Raw genomic sequence first — 11,812 nt, 5'->3', positions numbered from 1 at the left:
AAAAGTGCCTGGTGGAAAAGGACCTGGGGGTGCTGGCGGGTAGTTGGCTGAACACGAGCCAGCAGTGTACCCAGGTGGCCAAGAAGGCCAACAGCGTCCTGGCCTGTATCAGAAACAGTGTGTCCAGCAGGAGCAGGGAGGTAATCGTGCCCATGGACTCGGCACTGGTGAGGCCACAGCTTAAGTACTGGGCTCAGTTTTGGGCGCTACAGTATAAGTAAGACACTGTGGTGGTGGAGCAGGACCAGAGAAGGGCAATGAAGCCGGTGAAGTGTCTGGGGAACATGGCTTATGAGGAGCAGATGTAGGAACTGGGATTGTTTAGACTGAACAGGAGAACACTGAGGGGAGACCTTACTGCTCTATATAACTAGCTGAAAGGAGGTTGTAGTGAAGTCCACGTTGTTCTCTTCTCCCAAGTAACTAGCAACAGGACAAGAGGAAATGGACTTAAGTTGTGACAGGAATGATTTAGGCTGGACATTAGGAACAGTTTCTTTACTGAAAGAGTGGTGAGACATTGGAACAGACTGCTCAGGGAGGTGGTGAAGTCACCATCCCTGGAGGTGTTCAAAAAACGTGTGGATGTGGCACTTTGGGACATGGTTTAATGGTCATGGTAGTGTTGTATTGATGGTTGGACTTGATGATCTGAGAGGCTGTTTCCAGCCCTCAGGATTCTACAATTCCTTCTGGGTTGTCTGAGGTGCTGGCTCCTAGGCTGCAGCTCTGTAACCACAACTGTCTGTGCTTGCTGTTGCAGAGAAAAGGAACCTGTTCGTTATGCCAACCTCATGTATGACAGGAGAGTGGTGCGAGGCAATACTTATGCCCTTCAGATCATACCTAAGGTATGTTTTTTATGTGGATCATGGTACAGTTCCGTTGAACAGTAACAGGCAGGGCAGGAAAGCTGTTCCTTATTAATAATTTTAACTACTGAAGCTGTAATTTCACTTAATATATTTCACACAGTCACAGGCTCTCCAGTTAAAATAGTATGTGGCTGTTTTCAGCTTTTCTTTAAAGCACTTTATTTCCCATGAACTTCTGTAATTCTGATTTTTTCCCCCTCCATTAAATTACTTGATTCCCCACCCCCCATTTCTTCAGTGTAATGATCCCGAGCACAAGTCATCACTGCATAATCTGGTATCACACACAAGGTGTCACCAGTGAGAGCAGCAGCTCTTGGGAAATTGTCTTGGGGTAGACTTTGGCTCATCCTGCTATAGCAACAGAGCTAAATGATCCAGCTGTATGCAGAAGCTGCTTGAGTGGAGGAAAAAATATTTTATTTATCCTGATACATTAGTAAATGTTTTAGTGATACCTTTTTTTCAGAGAATAATCCTACATAGATAATTTCACCATGTAAGAATTTAAAGCAGTCTGTATTTTTAAAGATATATTGTAAAAAAACGTGGTGTTGCTCAGTAGCTATTTTTTAGAGTGAATTTCACATGTTCTTTTTAAGAAGTTTGAAACTGATGTAATTTCAATCCATAAAGAGAATACCGAGTGTAAAAGTTAGTATGGGTTTCTTTTGCTTTATCAGCAATAAAGATCCTGTAATTTTTATCTAGCAAACAATTCTGCTGATAATATCACTTGGAGTCCATTTGACCTTCTTAAAGCCTAGAGCCTCTCACCTGTCAGCAAGAACATGCCATTTTAATAAACTTCGTTTCACAAAGTGAAGTTCTGTATACAGTATTCACTTCCAAACCACAACTAATTGCTCTGAGTGTGAGATGCCGTTAGGATGTGCCTGCAGGCACCTAGCATAGCTTCTTAGTTTCATGCCCTACAGTCTTGAAGATAACTGAAAATGTAGAGTCAGGACCCAGAAAAGTAAATCTGAAATACTAGATTCATAGCGTTAAACAACAATCTTTATTTTCCTGTAAAGAGAAATTAGTGTCATTGTCAAGTACAAAGTGTATTCTGTTTTGTGTTTTTTTTTCTCCTCCACCTCTGCTCAGAGTGCCCAACCCAGTCCCCTTGAGATTCAAAGGCAGAGGGAAGCACGGAAAAGAGCACTGGCCAGAAAACATGCAAAAGAGCAAATCCAACTAAGAACACCTGAGCCTGTGGAAGGCAAAGAGCACGCTCACGTGCAGACAGGTAAAAGGCTGAAGTTCTTCCAAAATTCATCTGAAAACAAAAAATTGCTGATCTCTAGTCACTTAATAAATTGATGATGCAGTTGGTAGACTCACACAGGGTTATGGTTAGAGTCATAGAATTCTAGAATGAGAGGTTCCCTGATCCTTTCCATTATAACCTCTTATTTTCAGTTGTACTTAATAAATTTAGCTAATTAGTGACATTTTCCCAGACGTTTTGTTCTGCAGTTTTCAGTGTACATTCTTGAACACTAGTCAAGACTTCATTTATTCTTTCCTTTTCCAGTATCATCTGATACATTTGGTATATGCTTAAAATGGAGTTTTAAAAAATTTTGCTTCAGAGTGCAGTCACATGTAAGAGTAAGACTATTATTGAAAAATCTGGGGACACATCCTAATTTGGAATAGGCAGCTGCCCTATTTGTGGGGAAAAGAAAATTATTTGTAGGAAAAACAAAATTTGGCAGTAGGGCAATCATGAGACGAGTGAAAATGTATTGCTGTGCCCTCTGAGGATCATTTTGGATTGGACTGACTTACAAATTGGGAAAAACAGCTGTGTTACATGTCAACCACACATAGTCTTTTGTTTCTGAATGTTCCCTCTGCCCTAGCCCTGCTGACCCCCCTACACCACCTTCAGAGCTCACCTACACCACCTTCAGTGCTCACAGCAGCTTCTCACCATCTAAATACTGTTGGATGCAGAAGGAGGCTAGTGTGGAAGCCTTGATCTTCCTTCCCACTGACCACTGCAGATAATTTTAAGTACTCCACAGACCTTATTTGCTGAGCCAGACTATTTATCTTTGCTGTAAGAGACAGTTATAATGCAAATCATGCACCTGCTGTTAGAGATGTGTGGCTACCTCAAGGCCACTTCTGGTGGGGCCAGAAGTAGAATGTAATTCTTTAAACCGAACAGATCCAGTGTTCTGTTTTGCCACATACATGGAGAAAAATGCACGTTTTCAGTATTACTTGTTAGTAGATAGGCAATCATTATCCCTTTTTGAAACTGTCCTATCCTGTTGACTCTTTCAGGAATTGTTTATTCTGCAAAGTGGGCTGAAACGGTCTAGACTTTGACTTTTGAAGCCCACTAAGTGAAATGCCCTTTTAGGAATCACTTCCAAGAAGTGCACCTGACATGACAGAGAACATAGCATCAGATGGCCTATGCAGCAAGATGATCTATGTTTTAAATTGAGGTGTCTTTTTTTTTTTTTTTTAAACCTTATAGAAGACATTTTCTTGTACTCTTTGGATATAGTTCACATGGTAGAGTGAAAATCAGAGTAGTTGATAAAAAATAGTTCATCATCAAAAATAGCTGAGATTTAAAATAAAAATAATCCATCTTTCAGCATCCATTGTACTTTTGTTTCTAGAACTGTATTTGGAGGAAATTAGTGACCAGATAATAGAGGTTGACACAGAGTGTCAAACAGATGCATTTTTGGATAGACCAGCCACTCCACTCTTCATACCAGCCAAAACGGGAAAAGATGTGGCCACGCAAATAGAAGAAGGAGAGGTATGAAGTCAGGTCCACAAATGCTGTCAAAACATTTGTCCCAAGCAAAACACATTTCTGATGCAAAACTGAGGCAGAAACAGAAAGGAATTTATCCTCACAGAACATGCCAAAAAGAACTCTCTAATGTCTGCTTTGACATTATGTGTAAAATTAAGAAGGGTGCTTCTCCATGTGCACTGGTTCTGCTGCTTTCAGCTAAGAACTATAATGTCAATAAATGTTCTCTCCCTTAGAAGGTGTCCAGCCCAAGAAGGGGTTGGAAACACAGAGATAAGGTCCAGGTGAGTGCTGTGCTTCTCCCTGGCAGCCCCGACAGTGGCTGTTGTAGGCTGTGTGGTGTCTCACTCCACCCCACTCATCATTTAGCCCCCAGCTGCATTCACGCTTCTTGCCCCAGCTGACACTGGCCCCACACCTCCACTTCTCAGTCCTGCCCTCAGCACGAGGGCTTTGTTCACCCTCCTTTCCTCCTTGCTCAAGCGTAGGTGTGGCTGTGACCAAGGGTCATTTATCTTTGTTTCCCTGACTCCCATCCTCAGTTGTTTGACTTTGATGTTGAAGTCAAGCCAATCCTGGAAGTGCTGGTTGGGAAAACGCTGGAGCAAGCTCTGCTGGAAGTGATGGAGGAAGAGGAGCTGGCCCAGCTGCGGGCACAGCAGCGTGCCTACGCAGAGCTGCGTAACGCAGAGCTTGCTGAAGTACAGCGCCTGGAGGAGCGGGACAGGAGGTACAGAGAGGAGAAGGTAGGACTTACCAACAGCAGAACAGGCCTGTCTGAATGCTCATCAGAAGAGAGAAAAACATTTCCAGTACTGAAGAGACAAGCTGTGGAATAAGCTGGATGTCCCCAAAAGGATACTGTCAAGTTTGGTATTCCTCAAAGAATTTTGGTGCCATACAGATGCACTCTGCCACTTGCTGTCATGCAGCAGCACCATGTTGTTGTGTTTATTTGGAGCAGTTGTACTCCAATGACCTGGTGTGCTTAGACACCTGATTAAGAGACTAAACACAACAGCATTTTCCTCTGTACCTGGTGTAGCCCTTACTCAAGCCTTTTCATTGTAATAAATGCTAAATGTATAGACAGAGTGCTTGAAAGTAAGAGAAACACATCCCTAGTCTTCCACACCCAACACCTGCAATACTGTATGTGCACACATACTTCTCAGATTTTCCACATATTAAGCTATATTAGTACTATCTAGTAAACAGAAATAAACAGAAAACACAAGTCTTAATTACTAACTATTCATCAGCCTTTTAGAATTGTTTTTTTTCTAATGTTTTCCTGGACAAGTTTGAGTTTTAATCTTTTCTTACATCAAACAGTATATAATAGTGGAAAGAGAAAAACTTCAGGAAATTCTGACCCACCTTCGTCTTGTTCCAAGGCAAATGATCAGTTTGATCTGCAGTAATAAAGGAAACAGTCACAAGATCAATGCATATGAAGCTATCAGAGAAGTGTTTCATTTAACCATCTGTGAGGCCCTTATTTTACAGACTTGGCAAAATCAGAAAAGATGTACCAAAAGAATGTGTTTTCCTCTAGTCCTTGTGGATTTGAGTATTCCATGGATTGAGTGCAAGCTTGCTTTCAAGCACTTTTTCATATGATGAGTTTTTGTGAAAGTTAAAAGCTGCAAATACCAGGTAGAGACCATAAGTATCTCTACTTCTGATTATCTTTTTTATTTCTGATTCTTACACTGTGGTAATTTTTAAAAGTCTAGCTCAAAGGATTAACAGTAAAGGGCTGAAAGTTTTACTTGCAATATTGCCTTGACAGGAACGTCGCAAACTCCAGCACATGCAGATGCTGCAGAAACAGAAAGAGACCACAGAGAAAATTGCAGCTCGGGCATTTGCTCAGCGTTACTTGGCTGATCTTATTCCCTCTGTCTTCAACAACCTGCGTGAGAGTGGATTTTTTTATGACCCTATAGAAAGAGGTTTGTATTTATTTTTTAAAAATATGTGAACAGAGTAATATAAAGGTCAAAAATAACCATAAAACATAGTTTATTGTCCTATTATTTAATGTCATAAGGCTTTATTAATTTACATTTGTAGCTGAACAGATAGTTTCCAAACTCATATTTTTAACACAAACAAAAGTTATTGTTCATCTGTACAAGTAGTCAAGAATAAGCAAGAGCTGACAGTGTGGCAGTGAGAAGAGCTTCTTTTTTGAAATGGAGAGAACTAGATGGGTTGTCAGGACTGGTAGAGCAGAGGGAGAGAGATCCAAATTGAAGTAAAAGTATTTTGATAGGACAGGCCAAGAAGTCTGTATGTCATTCTGCATTATTTTTAATAATTATCAGAGCAAGGGAGAAATTAGTTAAAATTAGGCCTTGAAAATAAGTTCAAGAGTTACACATTAGTGACTTCCAAGCTTTTAGAATCAGCAGCATCTCTTATGGGCTACCTTGCTGCGCCCTATTTCCCCAGACCCCACACCGGTGTGCTGACCACAGCCCAGGCGTGGTTACACTCTCTCCAGGATGAGTCACGGGGCAAATGCAGAGGCTGAGTGCATTTTGCAAACGAGACAGGCTTTGGGACCATGGTGTACAAAGAGCACAATCCGAGAAATACAGGGGTAAGCAAGAGCTCTTTAGTCAGAGGGAACAAATGCTTTCAGCAGACCAGATGCCAGATGTCTTTGGAAAGCGAGGCAGGAAATGTTATTCTCCTGACTTGTTCAGGATGGTTATTTTAATCTCACTAGAACATTACTGTGTATCTCATCTGTGCTAGCCCTTCAAGGGTGCCAGACCCCTTTGAAAGTTACTGCAGTTAAGAGACTCTGGTCTAGGTCCATAGTGATGAGGAACCTCTTCAGAGAGGCAGGAGATAAGAAACCAAACAATACTTGAGAGATTTCATCTGGCTCTAGCAAAGCAAGTGTCTTTTGGCAAGGATGTTCATCTCTTAATGGTTGGAGCAAATGAAAAACAGCCCCAAGATCATGTCCTTTTTCCCTAATAAGAAGACATTTTTCTCTTTCTTTCTTGCTGCTAAATTCTTACAGATATTGAAACAGAATTCCTTCCGTGGCTGATGGCAGAAGTGGAAGAAACACTAGGGAAGAAGGTTCTGGGGAGGACAGTGCTTGACTGTAAGTTACCAAATCCTGGAATGTAATCTGGGCTGTTTGATGTTCTTGATTGGTTTTCCCCTAGTCAGAACAAATGTCACATTTACAGGGTCACTGTGGGTTAAGGTAGGAAGTGTCATTTTAGCAAGAATTCCAATCAAAACCACTGCTTTCAGTGTAAACTGTTCATTTGCCTGGAACTAGGCTACAGCATCAGGGATGGGTTTACTTATCCAAGTATTCTTTCATTTTTAGTGTTATTTTTTTTCCCCCTGTTTAAGAAGTTATAGGTCAGTAATCTATAAAAAAATCTCAGATTATATTTTCTTTTCCTCCATGTTTGTAAATGGTGGCTTTGTCTGTTTCAGCCTTGATTCGTTCAGTGGTTGAAAAACGCTTAGATGCATTTAGTGATCAACCGCTGTCTGGTCAGTCAGAGGTACCTGCTGAAGAACCCAGGCCAACAGATGTAGCACCTGAGGTGGCCGGTGAGACAGGTGCTGATGACCAACCAGATGCTGTGGACCAACCATTCATAGAGAAAGAAGAGACTGACCAACCAGATGCTGCAGACCAACCATTCATAGAGAAAGAAGAGAACCACCCAGAGGCGGGGGACCAACCATTCAGAGAGAAAGAAGAGACTGACCAACCAGATGCTGCAGACCAACCATTCATAGAGAAAGAAGAGACTGACCAACCAGATGCTGCAGACCAACCATTCATAGAGAAAGAAGAGACTGACCAACCAGATGCTGCAGACCAACCATTCATAGAGAAAGAAGAGACTGACCAGTCTGTTCCTGAGAAACCACCTTCACGTCACATCACTTTCCAGACAGAAGAATCAGATCAAGAAGGAATGGAGGATTTGGAAACTGAGTAACAAGCAGGCAAGTCACCAAGTAAATAGAGATGGATGGCTTAGAAAGAAGAAATTAATTCCTGTCTATGTACAAGTAGTGTGCCTGAGCTGTGCTGAAGGATGGACCTAAGCAAGAGTAGATCATAATAGGATGTTTTCCATATGCTGATGTGGCTGATTTTGGGCTGTTAGCATTGAGAAATTAGTAGTGCAATGAATGGCAGTGAAATTCTACCCACTTCTACACAAATCCATCAAACCCCTGGGTTGTTTATTGTTGAAAAGTAATTCTGTCCTGTACCCTGTGCTAGAAGATCACAAGAAAGACACTGAGACTATCCGAATAACCTTTGCAAGCGCTTTGATCATGTTCTCAGAAACTTTCCCTATTTTGAAAGGTAGCTACTACAGCACTTAGGTAAATTTCTTTTGACTCATATTAGTCTCTCCTTTCCCAACAAGTTGGATGGGCATCTCAGCAGGTAACAGAGTGAAGGCTGTTGTTCCTTAAGCCCTTCAGGTTCAGCTTCCTGACTCCTGGAGTACTGATGTGGGACTGGAGCCATGCTTTAAGTCCAGCCTCACTTTTTTTTGTAGTTGTCCTTTCCTGCTGTTTTGCTGGAAATGGTACCAGACATGTCTGACAAAAGGCACCTGCACTGCTCTGTGTGTCTGTTCACAGGCCCATTCCTCAAGTGGGGCATCCCCCCTCACAGAAGCACATCTGCTCTCCATTGCATCAACGCTGTTTCCTTGCTAGCTGCACCTGTGGAAGAAGTCCTGCCCTGTCCACACTGCATTGTTCTACCTCCTCTCTGCAGGCCAGAGGAGATGTGTGCCAACACAGCAGGGCAGATCCCTGTCTGTGAGTGGGATGTTAGGAATGACACCTGAAGAGACAAGGACCTAAATGATAAGATATAATCACCAACAAATCCACTCAGTGGTTTGATGTAGCATGAGTTAAAAACTGAGTGTCTGGAACCACACAGTACAGACTGTAAACAGACACACCCATGGATGCTGTTCAAAGCTGGAATATTCCCCTATAAACTCCTCCACTGTTTGCTAAGATGACAGTATTTCAACAAAGCATGCTTATTTTTTCATTTATGATTGACTCCTCAAAGCATCCAGCAGAAAGTGTTATCTGTATGAAACTAAGGTAGTTGGTGCTCATTACTTGTGCCTTTAAGTTTCTAAGAATTTATTTTTATGCACGTGACTAGAATCAAGGGCTTGAAATGAAACTCTGGTTTAGGCATTGAAGTCAGTGGGAGGTTTACCTCAATTTCAAGAGGACCAAGATCAAGATTTTTGCCTTTTTCTTTCCCCCTATTATGATGGAGACTCGTGTGTCATGAATTCATGTAAATCAGGTAAATTACTTCAGGCTAAATTTATCCAGAGATTTAAACAGGCTTTGTGAAATGATTCATGAAGACTGTAAATGTTTCAGCTCATTTTTGGAACACTGTATGTCAGTTTTAAGGATTCCTTATTACTGAATGATTGTTTTGTTGTGTACATACAGGAGACTTAGCGTAACCTAGAGGACTGCCATGGATCATTCCTGAAGAGATTCAAACAAATGCTGACTTCTGACTTGAATATTTAGTTTTGGAACATTACAAGAGGAAGGTGATCACTTGGAATATGTTTAATTTTTGTCACTCCTGCTTCATGTTTGATTGCTAGAAATTTTACTTGAAGTGTTGAATTATTCTTTTTAAATAGGTTGTTAGCATTATTATGTATTCTTAAATTACTATAAAATAATGAATTGTATGCCCTGCATTTTTGCTTCATTAGAATGCATGGCTACAACTACAGCTCTGCACTGCTGCGGGGGGTCTGCAGTTCCTGCGTGTGCGTGGAAGGGACATCGGGGAGGGGACAGAGAGAGACGGCACTGCAGGCACTAGAGGGCAGGAGAGCCCAGAGCAATCCAGCTGCACAAGTGCATGGAAAGATGCTCACACACTGCACATCCTGCACTAGTGACACCCGTCTGGACTTCCCTCTGCTAAACCCCAGAGGTGTCAAACTTTTGCAAAATCTACTTGTATTTATAACATGAGGAGCTAACACTTAGGGTCACCCAACACAGTCCACACCAACATCACAGAACCACAGAATGGTTTGGTTTGGAAAGGATGTTAAAGATCAGCTAGTCCAACCCCTCTGCCATGAGCAGGGCAATTTTTCACTAGATCAGGTTGCTCAAAGCCTCATCCAACCTGGCCTTGAACACTTCCAATGATGGAGCATCCACAACTTCTCTAAACTTTGTGGATTTCAGGGCTGTCTAACCACAGCTGCTGAATCTTCCACACCATGTCTGACAGAGCCCTGGGCTGAACCATTTCACATAGTTCAGTGGAGCTGTTTCAGCTTGGACTCCAAATGAGACTGGAGAAGAATGACATTTCCCTGTGCATATTCAATCATCTTTTCAGGTGATGAGCAACTTTACAAGCAACTCTTAAGACCTGTGCTAGACGCAGGATGCAGGCTTCTGGGTGCTTTCTCCCAGAACCATCAGAAACTAGACACAAGGTTCACTTTGGCATTGAACAGTGTCCAAAGGACCACCTGTAGCACAGAGGAGTTGAGCTGGTACCTCTTCTAATCATGCCCAAGTTGAGCACCTGCCAGTAAAGGCCCCAGACAGTAGCATGTGTGCACAGTGAGGCTTCCTGTCTTTGTCTGTTTTATCAAAAGCAGCCAGTTACAATATGATTGTATCCATGTGCCTTCCATCTACTGATTTCTCTGCAAAGACCCAACAACCAGTTCAGCAGTTTAGCTCCATGTTTTCTTCAACACTCACTTGAGAAGTGGGAAGGACATTGATACTTACTGCCTGGCCCTGATTCAGTTTGGCAATCCTCTTGATGCTGGTGGACCAAACTGGACTCTCCATATTTCCCCATTGCACAGTGACAGACTTGGAACGTTTTTGGTAAGAGTAAAACTCATGGCTGGTTTGCCGCTGGCAGAAACCACGGGTTTCAAAGAGCTGTGGAGAGAACAAATGAAAAGGATGCACCTTAATGAGGCGAACATTTGGCACTCTGAAGTTGCCCAGGCCTTGGTTATTAACATATGATAACATTGACATACATATATTGTCACAGGCAATTAATAAATTTGACAGTGAACTGTAGCAGCTGTGGTAGTGGCACATCCCATGCTGCTCACTGCCATAGGGTTCATGATTTCTAGCAAAAAGTCTAACTGAGAGGCTGCTGCAATAATCATAGAATCATTAAGGTTGAAAAAAAACTTCTAAGATCATCAAGTCCAATCATCAACCCAACAATACCATGAGCACTAGACTATGTCCTGAAGTACCACTTCTACACATTTTTTGAACACCTCCAGGGATGGTGAATCCACCACCTCCCTGGGCAGCCTGTTCCAATGCCTCACCACTCTTTCAGTCAAGAAATTCTTCCTAATGTCCAGCCTAAAACTCCCCTGTCACAACTTAAGCCCATTTCCCCATGTCTTATCACTTGTTACTTGGAAGAGACCACCAACACCCACCTTACTACAACCTCTTTTCTGGTAGTTGTAGTGCGCAATAAAGTCTTCCGTCAGCCTCCTCTTCTCCAGTCTGCTCTTCTCCAGCTCAAAAGAGGCCCTGGAAAATTGTAAAGGCTCCCTCTGGAGGGCCACAGAGGTGGTTAAATGTGGAAAATTTGTCACAGGAAGCAAGACTGAAAGAAGTGAGTGTGTTCAGCCTGGAGAAGACAAGGTTCAGCTGGATCTGATAGTGGGTTTCCAGCACTGAAATACTAGTTATGGAGAAGGTGGAAGCATCTCCACAGGGATGACCCGTGACGGGACAAGAAGGAAGACCCACAAGCCGCTGCAGGGGAGATGCCCGCTGTCAGCACAAACACGCTCCCTCCCTGTACCCCTCAGCTGGCCAGGGTGGATGGAATCTATAACAAACCCCGAGGTAACGAGGCAAAATCGGTACGCGTGCAGGAGACTCTTGACGCCGTGAGGGGCCCTCCTTGGAAGCCGTTTTCCACCAGCAGTGCAGGTGCGGGGGCTGCGTGTGCGCACAGGCACGGACACGCGTGCGGCCGGAGCAGCGGCAGTGCGGGCGGTCGGGCAGCCGGGGACGGGACGCCCAGGCTCCGCTTTTAGCGCGT

At 42.9% G+C, this 11,812-nt stretch overlaps 1 protein-coding gene across 1 annotated transcript; it reads left to right on the top strand.

The window, feature by feature from the left end:
• Positions 1-763: 763 nt before the first annotated feature.
• RSPH3 (radial spoke 3 homolog (Chlamydomonas)) lies at positions 764-7,664 on the top strand (the record flags this gene model as incomplete). The annotated part of the gene is made up of 7 exons (XM_008938839.1): positions 764-851; positions 1,986-2,127; positions 3,524-3,669; positions 4,212-4,415; positions 5,465-5,627; positions 6,713-6,799; positions 7,147-7,664. Coding segments are annotated over 7 exons (1,348 nt in total), but the record flags the coding sequence as incomplete, so codon positions are not given.
• Between the last annotated feature and the right edge of the window lie 4,148 nt (positions 7,665-11,812).

This window comes from Merops nubicus, unplaced genomic scaffold (assembly GCF_000691845.1).
Source record: "Merops nubicus isolate BGI_N331 unplaced genomic scaffold, ASM69184v1 scaffold23274, whole genome shotgun sequence".
Taxonomy (NCBI): domain Eukaryota; kingdom Metazoa; phylum Chordata; class Aves; order Coraciiformes; family Meropidae; genus Merops; species Merops nubicus.
This window is presented reverse-complemented; position numbering and strand designations above follow the sequence as displayed.